This window comes from Rhipicephalus microplus, chromosome X (genome assembly GCF_043290135.1).
Source record: "Rhipicephalus microplus isolate Deutch F79 chromosome X, USDA_Rmic, whole genome shotgun sequence".
In the NCBI taxonomy this organism is placed as follows: domain Eukaryota; kingdom Metazoa; phylum Arthropoda; class Arachnida; order Ixodida; family Ixodidae; genus Rhipicephalus; species Rhipicephalus microplus.
In genome coordinates, this window is record NC_134710.1 from 261,376,018 (window position 1) to 261,395,651 (window position 19,634).

Genomic DNA, 19,634 nt, shown 5'->3' on the forward strand with positions numbered 1-19,634 from the left:
AAAAAAGTTGTCAAAAAAGCAGATGAATAAAAATGGAAGCTTGAGAGAGTTGGTATGGAGAGGTATATGGTATGGTATGGAGATAGTGCCTGTCTGTGTTTCTTTTTTTTCTTCATCGTCTAGTGTGTTCTGTACCGACCAAGATGAAAAGCAGACTAAGTTGTGTTCTAAGCCTCTACAAGACGAGGTGGCACCCAGAACACTGAAAAGCCTGTGAAGTAGGTGTGCACCACTAGGCACACATGAAGCTTCCCTTCAGATATCCTCAGTGAATTTTCTATAAAGTGCCACTCTGTTATGAAGGAGGCCTAGATTTACCAGGCAGGTCACTGCCTCTTACAGCTCTTCTACATACGTGCAAAGCTGTTGCAAGGCAGTAACAAGGTTCTTCAATGGCATTTCGGAAGTTCAAATAGTGTGATGCTGGCCTCATCACCATAGATTACATGAATCACAAAGGGGGCAATGTATATGTGAATGCTCCATCTTTAACTGAAAAAGAAATCGTGGTTCATAGGTGCATCAGCCAGGGGGGGGGGGGGGGGGCAAGGGAGTCGCAAGCCCCCCCCCCCCCCCCACTTTCTACAGTGCACCACAATCACTCTTGGTTACATGCTGGCGAAAACAACAAGTAAGGCGAAGTCTTTCGTCACAACAGTGATCACTCAATTAAGTTCTTATGGGAGAATGAAAATGTTATAATGCAATATTACAACATAGCAAAATTTCGCCAACATTTTCGCTGTGGTGATTTTTTTTATAAGCTCATTGTGGTGGGGGTCACCTATGCGACGCTTTTGCGCCTTCTGCTGTAGTATTTCAGAGCAGGCAAGCGCTGAACAGGGGCCCTATAATATTGTATCACTTGTTCATGCTTTTATTCTGCTGGGACTTGCTGATGCAGTTATGGATAGAGACGACAAAATTTTTCATGGGCCGGTCGAAGCATTTGCTGCTTCTGGAAAATAACTTTTTTTTATTAAAGGATATATCATCGCCGCTGCTCTGTTAAAGCTGTTGTGAGCCGATGAGTGTGAAGACTCGTTTTTTTATGTTTAAGCTTTTCCTATTGAAATGCCAAAAGTTGTTTCTGCTTTAGTCTATAATTAACCTAATCAGGCTTGCTTATGGTAACGGAGCCATAACGGCAACTTGCAAAGTGGCCACGAATAAAGCAGTGGACTCGAGCTGAGTAGGAAGCTCAGCTTTTAAGCTTGCCCCACAACTTGACCCACCGGACCAGAGAGAAAGTCAAATAGAATAATTTTTAGCACTGTGGGGGCTTAGATAAGAGTCAGGCTAATTGCTTTTTACTCAACTTGAATTTTCCTTTACAGCTAAAAATACATCTCGAACAGCAAAGAAGCACACACGTGCAGCGCTGCTCATTTCTGTCCAATCCTCTTCCTTTCAGCAAGTATGAGCTCACAGAGATGTACACGCACACAAACTACTAAACATCATTATGCTGCTGAAGGAGGAGGAGGAATAAACTTTATTATAAGAAACCAGCAGGTTTAGGTGGCCGGGCCTAAGCTTCCCATGAGGCTTATCTTGCATATTCTTGACTGACTGCCCATGCACGTCTATATGCACTAATGATTTCGTTATGCTGCAAGTGGCAATATTTTATCAGGCTTATAATCTATCTTGCCAACTGCTATATGTAACGACTGCTTACGTGACTGGCAGCTAGCCTACTTGAATTACATTTAGGAGGAGATGCTCTCCCGCTTCGTGCCGTCATGTAACAAGCAGGCGATTTTGTGGCACACAGAAAATTTTAAATGCCGAAGAACCATTGGCAAACAATATAGCGTATCGAAAATACTTTATTCTCTTATTTTTCTATGTGGTCGTGCATAAGGGGTCATTACGCGATGTGTCATTTTCTCGTCATTTGCTGCCTCGCGTAACAGTCTAGTGCTGTGTGCATGACAGACTGTTTACACCAATCATATACAGCTTATGACCATTTCGAAAGGAAGCAACGAGGGTTAGTTTAATGTTATAATTACCCATATTCTGTTCTTTCAAAAGAAAATTTTATTCACACCGTTTGTATTGGTGTATTTGTGCAGGTATCTGGGGGCCCATTGAGAAATTTTAATACAAATACACTGAATGCAAACAGTGTACTACACCCGTAACACCACGAATAATTGAAGGAAAGGGTTGAGAAGTGGATAATAATTAATAACAGGTAAAATAACACTAGCAATTTTAATAATAATTGCATGCTCCAGATACAGTATTCAGACTATTATCAAATAAGGCAAATTATAATACACACATGCCTGAATATATGCAAGAAAGTGTAATACTTATTATTAAAAAATATAACAGCAATCGTTCCTTGTAAAAACATGGCTGATCCCTCGTCAGAGGAATTGGCATATAGCACGAAAGTAAAATGCACCTTTACAGTACTAAATAAATGTTTAGTGTACATTAATAAAGGAGGGTTTGCCGAATGTATGTTTCAGTGTGTGGAAGCTCCGTTCAATGTGAATGTATCCTCGTTGACGCTTGGTACATCTCCATCCCGACGACTAACATCTATCACAAATTCATTAAACAAACTATTGTTGTATCTGTAGATGTTAAAAGCCGTGTCTCTCATAATCATATGGTGGTTTTGGGATGTTAAACCCCCCATATCTATCAATCAGATGTTAAAAGCCAAAGCACAATCAGAGAAAGAGGCGCGATAGCAAGATGAGCATTGAATATTGGACGCGGAAATTGGTCTAAGGGCGCCATTTCTCAGCATGTTAAAGTGCGATTGAACATCGTGGTATCTAAGAATGCGCCTCATGTCCCCTTTGTGTATGCAAATTCATATCAATTCACATCTTACATATTCTTGACTGACAGCACATGCACGTCTATATGCACCAATGATTGAATACCGATATTTTGCTTGTTGTTATGTGAAATGTTTTGCGTTCATTGTAAAAACCTATCTCCCCCCCCCCTTTAATAATGCCTTCGATATATATATATATATATATATATATATATATATATATATATATATATATATATATATATGGGGGGGGGGTATAACTCATCCCCTGTGAAAATGCTCGAAAATGTGTCAGTGCTTCATGTAATCATGTGTCACATTTTTTGCCATTTCATTTTTTGTCATTCCCGTCTTTGCAATAAAAACTCCAAGTTGTTAGCTTTCACAGTGGCGCATGTGCTTCTTCTACTGAAATTGTTTTATATGCCATTTTTACTTTCTAAAGACATGCGGCAGGAAGAAGGCACTATTTATAGATTCCTACAGGAAGCACATCTAAAAGGCGAATTCTCCTGTCTGCTTAGGAACTTCGTCCCCCTTTTCATCTCCTTAATTTTCTTCTTTGCTCCCAGAACTCCTGCGCCCATTTGTCTGAAGTAGGATGCAATAGCTCCAATAGGCTAAAGAACGAGTACAGAGAGAGAGAGAAGGATAAAAGAGAAATGCTTGGCTCAAAAAAATCATTGGCAAGGCTCGATTTGACCTCGCATCTCCACAATTTGAAGGCGAGCATTGTAACAACTCAGCTATCGAGGAAAGCTAGGAGAGCAGAGCCTCCTAGCTTGCCTGGATAAACATAGCCTAGCCTTGGACAGTATAGCCTAGTATAGTATAGTGAGTGGGTAGGAAAGTAATTTGAGGGTGAAGGGTAGAGAATGGAGGAAGGAAGAATGCATAAGAACAGAAAAAGAGAGAAAGCTGAAATAGTGACAAAGATAGAAGATGAGAAAACAACTGCAGAGATAGACAGGCACAGAGGAAGAGATAGACACCAACTAAAGAAATATTTAGAAAGAAAGAGCAAGCATAGCCATATGCAGTACAGTAGACTCTCAGTTAACAGAACCTGAAGGGACCGGGAAAATGTGTTCCAATTACCAGGAGTTCTGTTTATTCAGAGGTGAACATTGGTGCAGAATAGAAAGCCCAAAACCAAGCATCGCAGAGGCAATAGTTCCGTTTAAGCAGTAGTTTCGTTTAACAGATTTCCATTTACTGAGAGTCTACTATATAGTATAGCAAGGAATTGGAAACAAAATTGGACACAAGTGAGAGGGCAAAAGCCTAGCCAACCTAGGACCAGCATGATGCCCCTCAAGCAACAGAATATTTGCAACAGAATGTTGAAGACTGGCATTTCCCCTGAGAAAATGAAGGTTGCGCGTGTTACTGTCATTCATAAAAGTGGCAGTAAAAATGACCTGAATAATTATCGACCAATATCAGTACTGCCTCTTTTTTCAAAAATCGCAGAGCATATTATTTATAAACGATTGTATGATTTTATTCAAGTAAATGATATTATCTCGAAACACCAGTACGGCTTTCAATGTGAAAAATCAGTAGAATCTGCTCTACTGCAGGTAAAAGAAAAGATACTTAGTAATTTCGAACAGTGATATTTTTCAGTTGGAATTTTTCTTGACTTTGGAAGAGCGTTTGATTCGATCAAACACCAAATCTTGTTTCATAAGCTAACGACAGATGGTATCCGTGGACTGGCCCTTATATTATTAAAGAGTTACCTCGAAGGAAGAATACAATATACACAGCTTCAGGAATTAAAGTCAGACTTAGGTAAGATAAACTTTGGGGTCCCACAGGGATCTATTTTGGGTTCTTTACTAGTTCTTTTATATATTAATGATATTGCTAACATTTCTTTTACTCCCGCCATTGCCATGTATGCCGATGACACTAATGTTTTCTCTTCTGGTCCAGATCTAAATTTATTAGAGCACCGTGCTAATATCTGGCTAAACAAACTTCATACCTGGCTTAATGTGAACGAAATAAACCTAAACATAAAGAAAACACAGTATGTAATATTTCGTCTAAAAAATAAACCACTTCTTCATAGAATTGAGTATCAATAACAATATACTAACGCTCGTCAACTCTTGCCGCTTCTTGGGAGTCGTTTTTAAGTTTGACCTCAGCTGGTCTGAGCACATAAATTATGTTCGTGCTAAGCTATCTACATCTCTTGCTATGTTATACAGGCTAAATTATTTATTGCCGTTGCATGTTAGAAAACAATTGTACTTCGCTTTTATTCATTCCCACTTGACATATTGTCACCTAGTCTGGGGTACTTGGAACAAGACGGATGCTGAGCGTGTTTCCTCTATACAAAAAAGGAGCCTAAAAATGATTTCTTTCCATCCTCCTCCATCAACTGACTCTCTGTATAAAAGTCTGAACGTACCACCATTCTCAGAGTTATATCAGCTTTCTTTGGTAGCAATGATTTTCCGCGAATTCAAACGTGACCGACCATGTTCTCAAGCAAATATCTAAACAGACAAGTGGCATATGACCTTCGCACTATTTCTTTGATGGAATCAAGACCAAGAACTAATTATGATACTAAAACTATAGATTATCAGATTATTTCATTGCTAAATGCATACCCATCCCTAATCGAATTGGCTAATCAGAACTCAAGTATGTCTCGTTTTAAAAAAACAAGTAAAGCTACTTTTCCTGCCTCCTTGAAATTACAATTATTTTGCTTTGAACACGAAAATATGCAATTTTGTATATTTATGTAACTTTATAAAACTGTTAAACCTGAACAATGTAAACTTTGTATAAATTTTGTCCTAATGTGTTTTTTACTGTTCGTTTTTTGTTTATATAAGTTGTGCAACGAGCATTGTACTTATTTTCTCTGATTTTGCTCCTGGCTGTCCGACGTGTAAGTCCGGGGTGAAGGCCTCGTCAGGAGACATACGAGTCTTCATTTGCCTTGCCTCGTGGACATATTTCATGTCATGTAACTATGTCCGAAATAAACTGAAGCTGAATACAATGAAACTGAATACAATGCTTTGCTGTGACTCTGCCTTGTGCGACATAGTGCAAGATGTGCTCATTTTTTGAAGCTGCACTCATAATGCTGAAAGGTTTAGCAATTTACATAGCACGTCTCTATCTATAGGTGCTGATTGATACTGTTAAACTGTGGATGCATTAGCTACTGTGGAGCTAGTTTTACTACCCGATGATAAACATTTTATGGCCATACCATTCAAATGAATTTGTCATGTGTACCCTATTGTACTTTGTTTGTTTGTTTTTTTTCTTTTTATTCAGTTCGGGCAATTTATTGTATGGCACAATAGAAATCTGTGGGCCCTGCTTTTGCAAGATTTGTAGCAGTGGCTTGCACTACATCCCTTTTATCTCTCTAGAAACACTTCTGAGTGTCAGATATACACAGTTCAGCCACAAAGCAAGACCAACAGTTGTTGCAATAAAAAGTAATGTTTATTTACAAATTGATTTCAACTTTGGCACATAAAAGCTTATAAAAAGGTGTTTTTGTATTTGTAAAGTACAGCTTTTCTGTTAGCTCATGTGAAGAATGCATGCATATTTTACACAATAGCAAGGCTATAGAACGAAGTTTGAAGAAAGTTTCAGTGAGGCTCTTTTTACAAATACTACGTGTTATGCTTAACACCTACTATAACATATTATATTGTTAAAGTGAATTAGGTGAATTGAGATCATGAGGCATAGGTGCTTTCATGTAACTAATACTGTACAATGTGGAAGCATCTGATACATAAAAATGTTCGAATTATCACAAAATTTTCAAGGTACTGCTTTCTCATTTGTATAAATAGCTACGTTTCTGAACACAAGGTGCACAACAGACATTTATTGTGCCTTTGTTGTGAAATAACATTTGCTATACTTTATAAACAAATGTACACAGCATATGAACAAACACATTCAAGCATTGAATTATTACATAACTTGTGCTATTTTTGTCTTGTCAGTGTAGTCAATACTGGGCACACAAGAATTCAATGAAAAAAATGTAACAGGACATATAATACTTAAGACACCATTGTTTGCTTGGCATCTGGGCACAACCTTAATTTTACGGAAGGTAAAGCCACTTGCTAGATGTTGTATTAGATGGAACTTCAATTTGTATTGTAGAACTAACAGTGCAAAAGTACAACATACTTGAGCAAGTGGCATTTAATCAAGTTAACCCTGACAAATATCACAGACTGGGCAAAAGTCCGGAGGAGAATGTTCAGGAAAAAAAGGCTATGTCCGTTTTTGGAACCTTGACATGTAAAAGGCACAGTCTGGACAATACACTGTCGGAGGAGACACAAACTTCTTGTGACACAGGTTGCAAGGAACTTGGGAGCTGTCATGAGGCCTAACAACTGAGTCCACATGGCAAACACTATCACATGAGTCAGACGAGTGAACAGAGCTTATGTCCTCAAACTGTGAAGTCTCGTGACACTCTCTGCTGCAGTCCTGCTTCGCTGCATGCTGCCGGTAAACCCGTTCAAGAAGCGGATTGGGCACATAGTCATCTTCCTCTTCCTCTGCACAAGCTACTAAAACTACTTCATCCGAAAAAGTGACACACTTTTTTAGGGCAGTTTTGCGCATTTTGCCGAGCTCCACTTCTGATTGAGGTAGCTGCTGACCTTGAAGCACATCTGGTGGTGTTTTTGCAGGAAACTGACAGGTGTCAGGAGATGTTGTGCGATGCTGCTCCTTTATCATTTCAAGTCGCTGCAATGCAGTTTCATAATCAGGAGGTCTTGTTGGTCGCTTTGATGAATCATTGTTGGCAGGTGAAGTGGTATGCAGTGTTGTTTCACCAACTACTGGGACTGCTGGGTGTCCTCTAGCCATGCTAAAAAATCTTGTCTCTGCAAGATCATATTTAACATTTGGGAAAGCCTTCCCGTATAGCTGCTGTGCTGATGGAGGCCTAGGTTTCTGTTCATAACTGGCTGTTCCATAGCTGCCTCCTCCACTGCTCGATGCCCCATGGCTGGATACTCCTATGCTGGATGCCACAAGAACGGAGTCTCCATGACTGGGTGCCAGATGATTGCTTGTCCCATTAATTGTGCCTATGACAGGTGACGTGCTCTGGAATGATGTCTGTGGAACAAGCGGTCGAGTAAATGAAGCGTGGTGACGAACAGAGTTTATGGGACAAGGTGCAGGTGGTGATATTGGAGCTTGGTGTAATGGTGGAAGACTGCCACTAGAGCACAATGATTTGGCAAGATTCTGTGGCTGGCAAGTCTGCCCAGCTGGAGTCACTTGTTGTGAATGGCTTGCAGAATTAGCTGTTCTATGGCATGGAGCAGCAGCTGACTGTGTGAATTGTGATGTACCAAAAGGTCGGCCCTGACACATGTTCTCGGAGCCTGTCTGCAGACTTGCTGATGCACTTGTTCTCTCACTGCGCATCGCCAAAGATGAGACGCTCATTGCTTGTGATTCACAAGAAGAATCTCTAGGCGTGACCAAGTTTCCTGCAGAACCTAGGGCACCCTTGTTGGCAGTGAAGGAAGGTTCCTTGACAGCAGATAGCTGTAACTCTTCACGTACAATAGACACTTCTTGATCTGGCAGAGTAGGACGCAGGATCTTTTCAAATCTCAGTGCAAGGTCTTTGACAGATTTGGGTTTTATATCCTCCTGCTCTTCTGCACTTTCGTTATGCTGCTCGTCAGAACTTTGGATAAATCCATTAGGATATTGTGTGGCTTGGCTTTCAGCAAGATATTCCTGAGGAATACAAGAAAAAAAATCCCAAATATGAGTTATATAACAGTACACTAGGGATCAAAATTTCTTTTTGTAAGAGAAGAATTGATCTTGTCGAGGGAAAAAAAATCTGTTTTTGCTGACTTCATTTACTTGTATCAGAACTTTTGCAGAGTATTGAATTCCTGTAAAATGTTCTGGTGTCTTAAGGAGACACTTGCGAGAAACATTACATTTCGTCTATTTAGAGTAATGTGACTGGATTCCTTGAATGCCAAAGCGGGAAAGGAATGGAAAAAATTTGGAAAATAAGTCAATTTTTTAAGCAAATGGGCACTAGTGCTTTTGCGTAGTTCCACATGCTGTCACATGGGTGCCAAGCAAGTTGGAATGGTTAGTGTATTTTGGCTTGGTTACAGCTCACTCCCCAATGTTCACTAAATTCATTATAGCTGAGTTGTGAAAAATGTTCAAGCTTTAAGTGGCTACCTTGTCACAGCTCAAAAAGTTGCACTTCTAATCAATCATGTGATGGAAAGCAAATGGCTCAGAAAACAGTTTTTTCAAACTATTAACTTGCCCTTGTGTGATTTATCATAATGCCACTCTTGTCATAAAATGTGCCGAATCATATGAGGAGATTTGACTGGGTTGCTTTCTGAACTGTTACGGTATAAGATTGCATGCCCTGCTTGCACTCTTTCACCTACTATGTTTTTCTTCTCGTGTTTGTCCGCCTGTATGCACAACGATTCCCACTGTAGACATGCACTAATTCAGCAAGCAAGTTCTAAAATACTTCCAGCAGTGCATTGCGTTGCTGCCTTCCCTCTATAAAATTTGTTACTAAAGATGACGTTACCACAGCTCAACAAGTGAACCGTCAAATAAGAGTGGCTTTTTCTATATAATAGAATCGTGATTTACTAGTACTGCTGAAGTTACTTCTTTTTCTTTTTTAGCGCCTACATCCACTACTCAATAGAGTGGAGAATGGCCAGTTACAATGAAAAACTACAGCTGCATGAACAGAAAAATTTTGGGTATGAAGTGAGTTCAAATATTATAAGTGTGAATCAAATCGAATATTTTTAGATAACTTTTTAAGTACTTTGAAGCGACATTGCAAAAAAAAAAAAGTTGGAGAAGATTCTTAAGCATATTCTTATGAGATAGCAATATGAAAGTGTTTCTTTTCTCTTGTTTGATGAAGCGCTTGTCGGGTGCTTTTCGTAATTGTCTTATCCAGAATTAGGCAACGCAGAGGCCGAATTACATTAGTACATGATTTGGTACGTGCAACCAAATAGTTGCTGATAACACTTTACAGGTGAAAGACAAAGATGCTATTCCGTCAACCTCTTCTCTTCTTTCAATTTTCCTGGAAGCCCAACTGATATGACAAACAAGGTAGTGCTCCCTTCAAGTTGGGAGTTCCAAATATGCCCCATTGATGTCAACATATACATGAACATTTAAAATTTTGGACGCTGAAAGTCTTAGGCATCCGCTTTTTCGAACTTCCTGACCAAGTTTAAGATCCAAAAAAGCATTAATCAGGGCCCTGCCTCCGCCACATCTTTCATCTCTATGTTGGAACCAGTGTTTTCCTGAGTCAATACATTTGAGACCGTAGTGAAGCCTGAAAGCCAGCTTTGCCGCAATACGAAAGTGTACTGAAGTGAAGCATATTGGAGCAATTCCACGAGAGATCGACATGGGTCGAAAAGTTGATGTTTTAGATTTGATTGTTTATTTTATATTTTGTGCACATACCACCCAGTAGCCTGAAAGTGAACTTCGTTTTTTTATTAACTGCATAGTTTAGGAGGAAAAAAATATGGAACCTATTTTGTAGAGAGACACCGATTTCGTCCCTTGTCAATTTCGAAAGTTAACGACGATATAAAAACACAAATATTAGCTTGATGAAAGCAATTTTTTTCTAGTAAATGTGCACATAATGAAGAGTGAAGCAGCATTGTTTGAAGTTTGTATGCTGAAGCAAAATGTTTCTAAAAATGTCTGAACAGGTGAAACTTTTTTAAAAGTTGCTTGATTTGAAATTTTTTCTCTCTTAAGCTACGTCAGCCGGTGTTTCATAACGCGGTGACCTATTACAATATATTGCTTACAATATTGCCCGTCAATACTGTTGCTGTATCTCAAACAAACAATTTTATAAATAGTCTCAAACTTTCGAACTCGTCGACAGTAAAGACTATTGAACAATCAATATTTAAAAAGCCCCAGCGTCAATTTGTCTTAAAATCTGATAAAAGCTTCCTCACAGATGATTGAAAAAAATATTTAAAAACATATTGCATTAGTTTATTTGCAGCAACAATATTGTGGGTGGAAGTTCGAGCTTTGTTATCATGCACTTAGGCAATTAACGCATGAGAAATCGGGCTAAAAAAAGTGGGCTCCACAATCAAATCTAAAATATAAATTTTTTTGACCGGTGTCAATCTCTCTTGGAATCACCCATTAAAAATTGAAAGGAGTCATTTTTTAATTAGATGTTGACTGTATTTGTTTTTGGAAAGTTCAAAAAATGAAATTTCAGGGCGAATCAAATCGAATGTCACACACTATATGAAAGATATTCACACACACCTAAAAAAACACACATTTACAACTCTAATGTAATGGTGCTTCCACAATCGAACCAACTTCAGTGACTGAAGAAATGAATGCACTAAACTCGGAGACAACTTTCTGTAGCAATAAAGGGAAGGTTATGGAGCAAAAGTGGGCATGTGCCACCACTTTAGAATATAGTGCCAGGAATGCACCTGTGTTTTCAGCGTAAAAATAGTATCAAAGTACAACATTATTTTCTACTGAATGCTGTTTATAAAAAGATGCTGCACCCACCGAGGAGATTATTATTTCTTGTTGCTTTCTGAAAAGTCATTTCGTGTTCTTGCGCGTCTGAAAACTTCGCACGTTGCTCCTCACAGTCAAAATAGCGTCTTCGTCTTTAGGTGAGTGCACGTCAGCTTCCAGCGATTTTGACGACTCACTGAAGGAGCTTTCGTCAAATATGACTCACAAATTTCTGTGTAAGCAGATATATCAAATTGCGTGCAGTGGGATTACTTGAACACGGTCGTCATTCGAAGCAGGAGTACAGGAACAGTAGCTCCGTCCACATAGCTTTCCCTTCATGAGATAGCAACATCTAAGTGTTTTTTTTTTTTTGTTATAACAAAGCTGTACAGTTTTATTTCTCTGTAATAGTTGCACCTTTCAGTAGTTACTTGCTTAATGTAAGTAAATCTGACAGTGTCTTAAAAGGACATAAAAAGGTAATTACTTTATAATTATGCCAAATTACTGAGATTTAATTTATTTATAAAATATTAAAAATATAAGCAATAGTTGACACATTTATGCATCATTGCTAACATGATTTATTCCTAGCCATTACAAGTAGATGAGATGACATGTATATATTGATATAATCAAACTTTTGTCAATTATTCCAAAATTCAATGCAGTCTTGTTGATATATCATCATCATCATCCTGACTACAGCCACTGCAGGGCAAATGCTTCTCCCATGATCCGCTAATCAACCAGGTCTTGTGCTTTTTGTTGCCACGATGTACCTGCAAAGTTTTTACTCTCATCAGCCCACCTAACTTTTTTTTCTCCCCTTCGTGCGTTTGCCTTCTATGAAAATCCAGTCAGCTACCCTTAATGACCAGCGGTTATCCTGCCTACATGCTACATGCCTGGCCCATCTCCATTTCTTCTTCTTGATTTCAACTATGATATCCTTAACCCCGGTTTATTTTCAGACCCACTGTGCTCTCTTCTTGTCTCTGAAATAATAGGATACACCTATCATTTTCCTTTCTATTACATTACACCTATCATTTTCTTATCTATTGCTCGCTGTGTCGTGCTCAATTTAAGCTGAACCCTCTTTGTAAGCCTTCAGGTTTCTGCTCCTTACATAAGTACTGGTGAGATGCAGCTGTTATATACCTTCCCCTTGAGGGGTTAGTGGCAGATTACCATTCATGGTTTGAGAATGCTTGCCAAATGTGATCCACGCCATCCTCATTCTTCTTCTGTTTATATATATATATATATATATATATATATATATATATATATATATATATATATATATATATATATATATATATATATATATATATATATATATATATATATATATATATATATATATATATATATATATATATATATATACACACACACACACACATGAAATACTACAGAAATTCTAATTCTATTAAGAATGAGGAAGTTGCAAGTTACACCACTTAGGTGTCAACTCCACCAAATATGTGTGGATGTGGAGGCTCACCTTTTTTATTATCAATTTATATCAATTTCGAGTAAATTAAGCTTATGCTATTTCGTGCGGTATCTTCATGTACCTCCATAACCAGCTGAGATGTAGCAAGTGTTAATTTGTTTCACAGGGATGTTTTAAAATATTCATTTTAAAGCACCCCTGCAAAACAAATCAATGCTTGCTAAATTTCAGCGGCTATTTTTCATGCCAAAACAATACAGTTTGTGACAAAGCACTGTTCTCCAGCTACTTTGCAATCTTTCTTCAGCCAAAGAAATGGGTAATAAACTTGTATGCTAGCAGGGTGAAGTGCTTATGGGGAACAGCACCAGCAATTTTGTAACAGTTATTGCAACTATTTCTACAATTTCAGGTTTTGCCTGTTATTATGATGCACTTTGTCATGTATTCCACACAGTTTTTTTCTACTAAATGCCTTAATGTGCAATTATCAAGTGTTTTATATGTGGTGTGGAGTATATTTGTTGAATTTACTCACATTTCTATTGGCAACTTGGGTAGCACAATACATCAGTGGCTGTCGAACAGCTTCATCTTTTCCTGAATTAAGGAACAAAAGGTAATTTATAAAGAATCATCACAAATTAGGATTAACGAATCAATTTTCAGGTTTCACAATGCAAACATGGGGCATCTTATCTCTTGTTAGCCTATGCTGCTACACGAAGTATAAAAGCAACACATATCAGAGAAAATGGCAATGAGTCGTAGCCCAAGTGAACTTTAAGCACGCATGGCAAAACATGCTAAGTTCAATTGGTTGAATGAGAATGAAAAGGGCAAACTGAAGACAGGAAGGGTAACCGGGAGTGAGTGAGGACTGCCACTTTACGCAAGGGATGGTGTAGGAAAGAATAAAAAAAGAAAGAATTCATGCATGTCTCCAGCCAGCAACAAATAAACTTGGGTCGAGTATAGCATAAGGTGCTTTAGCATGACTAAAAAAAAAGACAATATAAATTTTCCCATCTTAAAGCTACACTTGAATGACCAGAAATGACCAGATATCTCAGTAGCAGTTAATTCTCCCCCACAGTAGACCTTATCACAACTTAACACTTAGAATAAACACCATTACTAGTGTTTAAGTATTGCATAAAATGTTTTAGTCAGAATCTATTTGTGCAATTATGTAACAATCTGCTTACCAGATGGTATCGTATCTTTGTCACGTGTAGTCTTCACATCATTCACATGGTCCCCTTTTTTGAGCATAGCCATCTGTTTTGATTGAAGTTCACACAACCAGTTATTTCCACTTGGAGCAGAACTGGAATGCTGTTCGAGCTTCACTGGTGTTGTTGGCTCACCACCCTGGTGTTTTCGAACATTTTCGGTCGGCTTGGGCAGTGATTTCAAGATTTGTGTTCTCTTGTTGTGCAGTTCTGTCAAGAAGCTGTTTGGTTCCAAAGCCATGCCTTGGTTTAGATTGAACCCATTGGGCAGGTTTACAGCTGTGTTTGGCATATGAGAATCACTAAAACCACCTATGTCAACCCCAACAGTTTTGTTTCCAAGCTTTTCAGGTGGTTTCTGTCGAGTCTGTGGCCAACAAGGTACCTGTATAGCTGAAAGGTCTTGTTGCTCAAAACCAGTGTTCCTGTGGTGCAGCATAGTGGAAGGGATGACCCCTTCAGATGGCTGCTGTCGTGGCTGTGGCCAACATGGTGTCTGCTTAGATGAATCATCTTGCTGCCCACAGGCAGTGTTCTTCTGATGTAGCGAGGCAGAGGAAGTCACACCGTCAACTTGAGGAGGGTCAACCTTGGTCAAAAGTGGTCGCTGTGCATAGTTTCTGCTAACAAAAGCTCTGTGAGGCTGGTGGAAGCCACGTCGTTTGATTGTGGCTGAGTGATCTTCACGAGCTTCATCTTCATTAGAGGACTCTTGCTTGATGCCACATTCATTCTTAGCATCAAAAATTACGGTGTCATCAAGTGCCCTTGATTCAGCCTGCGGTGCATCTTTGCCTTCACGTAGATCAGGGAGACTCCTGTTTTTGCGGCGCATGAAACCACCCATCAACTTTCTCCGAATCCTGTGCTGCTTCTTCATTGATGCCGAAGCATTACCGCCGTCTTCAGTATCATGGTTCTTCATGCCTGTCGGGTTGGAGAGTGTTCGATGTAAGGAAGGCTTTTTGGACTGCTCCCATTCGCTAGAATAGTCACTGAATTCAGGGTCTTTCATCTTTGTGCCATTGGTCTCACCATGGCTGCCCACTCCATTTCTCATTTTAGTCTTAGGATTAAGTGTGTATTCTCCATCAGACATCATTTTAATGGCCATATCATCCTGACTGCTGGTGTGCCACTGCTCTGCGAGGAAATCCTTGTAATTTTCCACTCCATCTTTTAGACGAAGAGAAGACTGAGCAAACAGTGCACTTTTCTTTTTGGAGCTCTTTTTTGGCAGAGTTGCATATATTTCTATGCTTTTCACTGGCTCTGACAGATCAATGACTGTGCATGCACTGTCCCTGCTGCCCTGGCGAGTGTGGCGGCTGTGAGTGCTATCTCTGCTTCCTTGACGGCTGTGGTGAGCATCATAGCCATTGGACTCCTTCCCTCGGCGTCGTTCTTCTGCTTCCTTCAATCGCTTGGATAGGTTGGATGAGCGCATCACACTCATGCTGTGCTTCATCTTCGCTGCAATCAGTGACTGTGCATTGCCATAAGGAGCATCCATGGCGGCTCTTGCTTTAGCTGTGGAAGAAAGATTAGCATAATCTTAGCCCTCATGTGCGAATGAAAACGCTGTCACAGAGAACATATTAACAGCCGATGCCTATAAAAATGAAATTTCATGAAGTGAAAGTAAGAATGGCTCTAATGTTTAATATGAGGGTCATTAGAAGAATTTCAGTGCTATGCTTAAATGGGAAAAATACTATTTATTGTTTCACTTCATTTGAACTCACCTGCTGCTGAATCACTGAAGAAAATGGCCATTTTAAGGTCTCCTGCTTGCTCCTTTTCGTATGACATCTTCAAGCACATCTCAGCTTGCGAGCACAACTTGTCACAGTCTTGTGATTCTTCTTCTGTGTAAAGAATCAAAATAATAGTAGAAAAAGTAAATATATACTCCTTAAATTTGTTTTTACTTTACACATGGAACAATCGGTGAGTAACTAAAAATTCTACATCTATCACAACAAGAAGTTTAAAAATATAGATATTAGCTCCTACATATATGGGAACCTTGTTCACAAATCACCAAAGTGTGCAGCAAATATCTCTTATTTTCAATTCACGTTGTCAGCACTCAATCATTAACTATTTATGCCACATCCTTCCAGACAGCAAAGTTTCCCGCAAACTCGTGACTTTATACAAAAGAGGACACAGGAACCTACAGATGTGTGTGTGTGTTTTTTTGCAAGATATGGCTACAAATGTACACATAAACACTCAGCAATTTTTTTTTCTTTTTTTTTAACAAGATACTTTGGTAACTCTCCTGTTGGAATTTGATGGCTCAGTACAGATTCCAAAGAAAACAAGTTTTTTTTTTTTCTTACTATAGCAAAAGCTGCATAACAATCTGAATGACTTCCTGCACCTCAGAGAGCAAGTAGAAAAGTCATAGTTACTGTCTTTTGCTTTTCCTTATTCTCCTTAATTGGCACACTCCAGTACATATACATACTACCATGTCTGGCTCTCTGTTGCACGCATGCTGCAGAGCTTGCACATGTTTATAACATGCCGAAAATGCCAAATAAGAAAGCCTTTTTATTTACATACCAATCTTGTAAAGCCTCTGATTTACATATTGAAGTTTAAAACGATCAAGCAAATGGCGTGGCTCAAGTAGGCTCAGTGCACACAAAGCATTGTGGAATGCTTGCAAAGTGCTGCCAAACACTGTGTGCTAACTAAGTTTACCAAATGAAGTTTTTTTTTTTTTTTCGTGAGGCATGCTCATAAATGTTTCCTTTAAAGATTTACAATTTCTGAGCATAACAATTGTTTATGTACTGCAACAGAAAATATCTTTTAATCAATGAAGAAAAAAAAGTTCTGAGTGTATGTCAATTCTCTAACTTTGTTTTTATATTAAAGATTATGTAAAGTTGTGACACAATGCTGTAACATAAAAATAGCTTCCAATAGCCCTGTTTTGTACATATATGGCAGGTGGGTAGCAGATTTCCCATCGCCTGATTATCGAGTAAAAAATGATTTTCCACTGCTCGTCTACTATAAATTTCAAATGTGTAAAGGCATATGATACTCACCCTCCCCTTTCCCACTGGTGAAGACATCATCAAAAACTGAATCTGAGGCTGAGTCGCTTCCTTGCAGCAGAGAGTGGTGAATGGCCCGCTTAAGCCTGTTGGAAATGTGTACGGCCTCTGGTATTTGTTGCAGCCGTGGGTCTGCCTTGGCTGGAGACCCTGGCATTCCTGCAGATGGGTAGCTGTCTGTGCTTGACAGGGAATAAGAGTCATAGCCTTTGTCCACAAGCATCCCTATGTTCGAATATTCATGCTTGGAAAAGTTGTTCACTGGCCTGCCAGGGCTTCCACAAGCTCTGTGTGAAAGAAAGAGGAAACAGATATGCATTTGCAACCTAAACAAACACTGCACATTAGTCATCAAACAAACTATCAAGACAAAAAACAATAGTATTTGCAAAGTACAAGCACATTATATAGTTATCTAGATCACAATCCCATTCTTGACTTAGGTAACCAACCATGTAGCGTCCCATCCACAGTCACATATTATCAGTTCTGAAGGCATCTAGTCATTTACTGTCACTGAAACTGATGCTCCACTCAGGGATCAAGATAAACGCTTACACAAATAATTTGAATTAGCACACCAGACAAGAAATGTAGTATCATTTCAGCAACTTGGTGATAGCTCTTGTATAACGCAATGACCTTCAGTTAACTTTGTGCAAGAACGTGAAGTGTGTGTGTATTATTAATAATCCTGGTGCTAATGAAATTCAGTGGCACAGAAATCAATTAAAGGAGCACTGACACTGACATGCAAATTTTCATTTCTTGTTTTCTTGCATCAAATGAAAGGCCAAGCCTTATGCATGAGTGCACCCTGACAAAGCAATTACAGTATGTTTTTAAAAGCTAGTTTCGGTTCCTACTGTACCCTGACATCACAACAAGGTACGAGCTTCTCGTCACATGCTCGCACAAGATATGGTGATGTTTCCATGACCGTACCGCCCCATGGTTCCGTTAGTGATGCACAAATGGCCATTTTGAATATTTCAGTGATTCACAAGCAGTTATCTTGGAAGTTTCAGCACCTGACGTCATCACAACTAGCCAGACTGTAGCGTGAAGCCACAAGAATTAATACTGTAGCCTCACGTCATGTTAGTGTCAATGTCGATAAGTACGCCATGAAAAGAGTGACTTTAATATCAAAATAAAACATTATCAGCATTTTCTGAGCGTCACACATATGTTCAGAGTCGTCTCTGCATGCAGGAGATTTGCATGGTAAACTTGCCTTCGAAAAAGGGTGTCAATACCTCTTTAATGACTTGCATAATGCTTATTACAATAGCTACAGGAATGCACCTTCCATAAATGACCTGCCTAACCTTGCAACCAAGAGATCGACCAATACACCACATTTCTTAACTGTTGACAGAGCATCTATGGTGTGTGCAAAGTTGTTAGAAAATGGAAAACAACTTTCATTACGTTTACTGCATTGAACAAACATCTACAGAAAGCTTTTTTTTCTTTGTCTGCCTTTGTCTGCCTACGTTTATTTCATATTGCAGTTGAGCTCTGTAATTGTACGTATACAAAAGAGATTTATAAAAATATTTAAGAATGCCTTGCTGCACAAGGACAGTATCCATACATTCAATGAACTCTCCCGCAAGAACACAACCTAACTGTTTCTACACTTCCAAAGTTTTATGTGGGTGGCAGCCAAGCAAAGAAGCAGAATATTTTTTTATGAGCAATATTTCAGTCAACCGCACTGCAACAGCTTCCATCATTGCTCACCTCCTTACACCTGAGGCACAGTAGTAGGACCCATCCAAGGAGGTGCTGCTGGCCGAGCTGGCACTGTTTCTATCTCCACTCCAGTTACCCGAATCTCTTCTCCGGCAAGCGCCATCAACGCAGTCAGATGCCTTCTCCCTCATGTGCAGTGAGTTCTCAAATGATTCAAGACTGCTGCTGCTATTTCGGCTGCCAGGTACAACGGGTGTGTTGGCCCCATGCAGTGTTCGTTGCCTTTGCTTGTGTTGAAGGCTTAGTACACTCTCCACTGCCTGCCTGCTGATATATGTGCCGTTGATGTCTATGTCTGAGGTGTTATCTCTTCCTGCCTGTCTGGCCACATGGTGTGCACCTTCAATTGTGTGCACGTGCTGAGTTTCCAGGTCTGACCCACTGCCATGTTGCTCATAAGGGCGCTCCGACATGATGGATGTGTCCGAGTAAGTCCGTGCCCTTGGTTTTGCACAGTGCGCAAAAGCCATGTCTGAGATGGGCAAAGGCTCCTGCACTGCTGAGCGGCCTCCTATGCTAATCCCTTTCTTGTTGGTCAGGTAGCTGCCACGACTCCATGATGCATCACTGGCGATGTGCATGCCTGCAGGCAGCTGATCACTGTTTTTTCCATTTTGCTGGCCATATCTGTGCTTTTCACTTGTGGATCGCTTCAAGTCCATTTGTTTTTCTGTAGATACAGA

At 39.4% G+C, this 19,634-nt stretch overlaps 1 protein-coding gene across 1 annotated transcript in view; it reads right to left on the minus strand.

Annotated features, from left to right (window-relative positions):
* Window positions 1-6,279: 6,279 nt before the first annotated feature.
* The window catches only part of ec (ubiquitin specific peptidase echinus), a 73,757-nt gene continuing 60,402 nt past the window's right edge, over window positions 6,280-19,634 (minus strand). Inside the window, exons 12-17 of the mRNA XM_037414114.2 lie at window positions 18,940-19,621; window positions 17,182-17,477; window positions 15,859-15,981; window positions 14,087-15,643; window positions 13,417-13,478; window positions 6,280-8,599 (exon numbers count right to left, since the gene is read on the minus strand). Coding sequence (XP_037270011.2) covers window positions 7,100-8,599; window positions 13,417-13,478; window positions 14,087-15,643; window positions 15,859-15,981; window positions 17,182-17,477; window positions 18,940-19,621 — 4,220 coding nt within the window. The 3' untranslated portion in view covers window positions 6,280-7,099. The remainder of the gene's footprint in view (window positions 8,600-13,416; window positions 13,479-14,086; window positions 15,644-15,858; window positions 15,982-17,181; window positions 17,478-18,939; window positions 19,622-19,634) is intronic.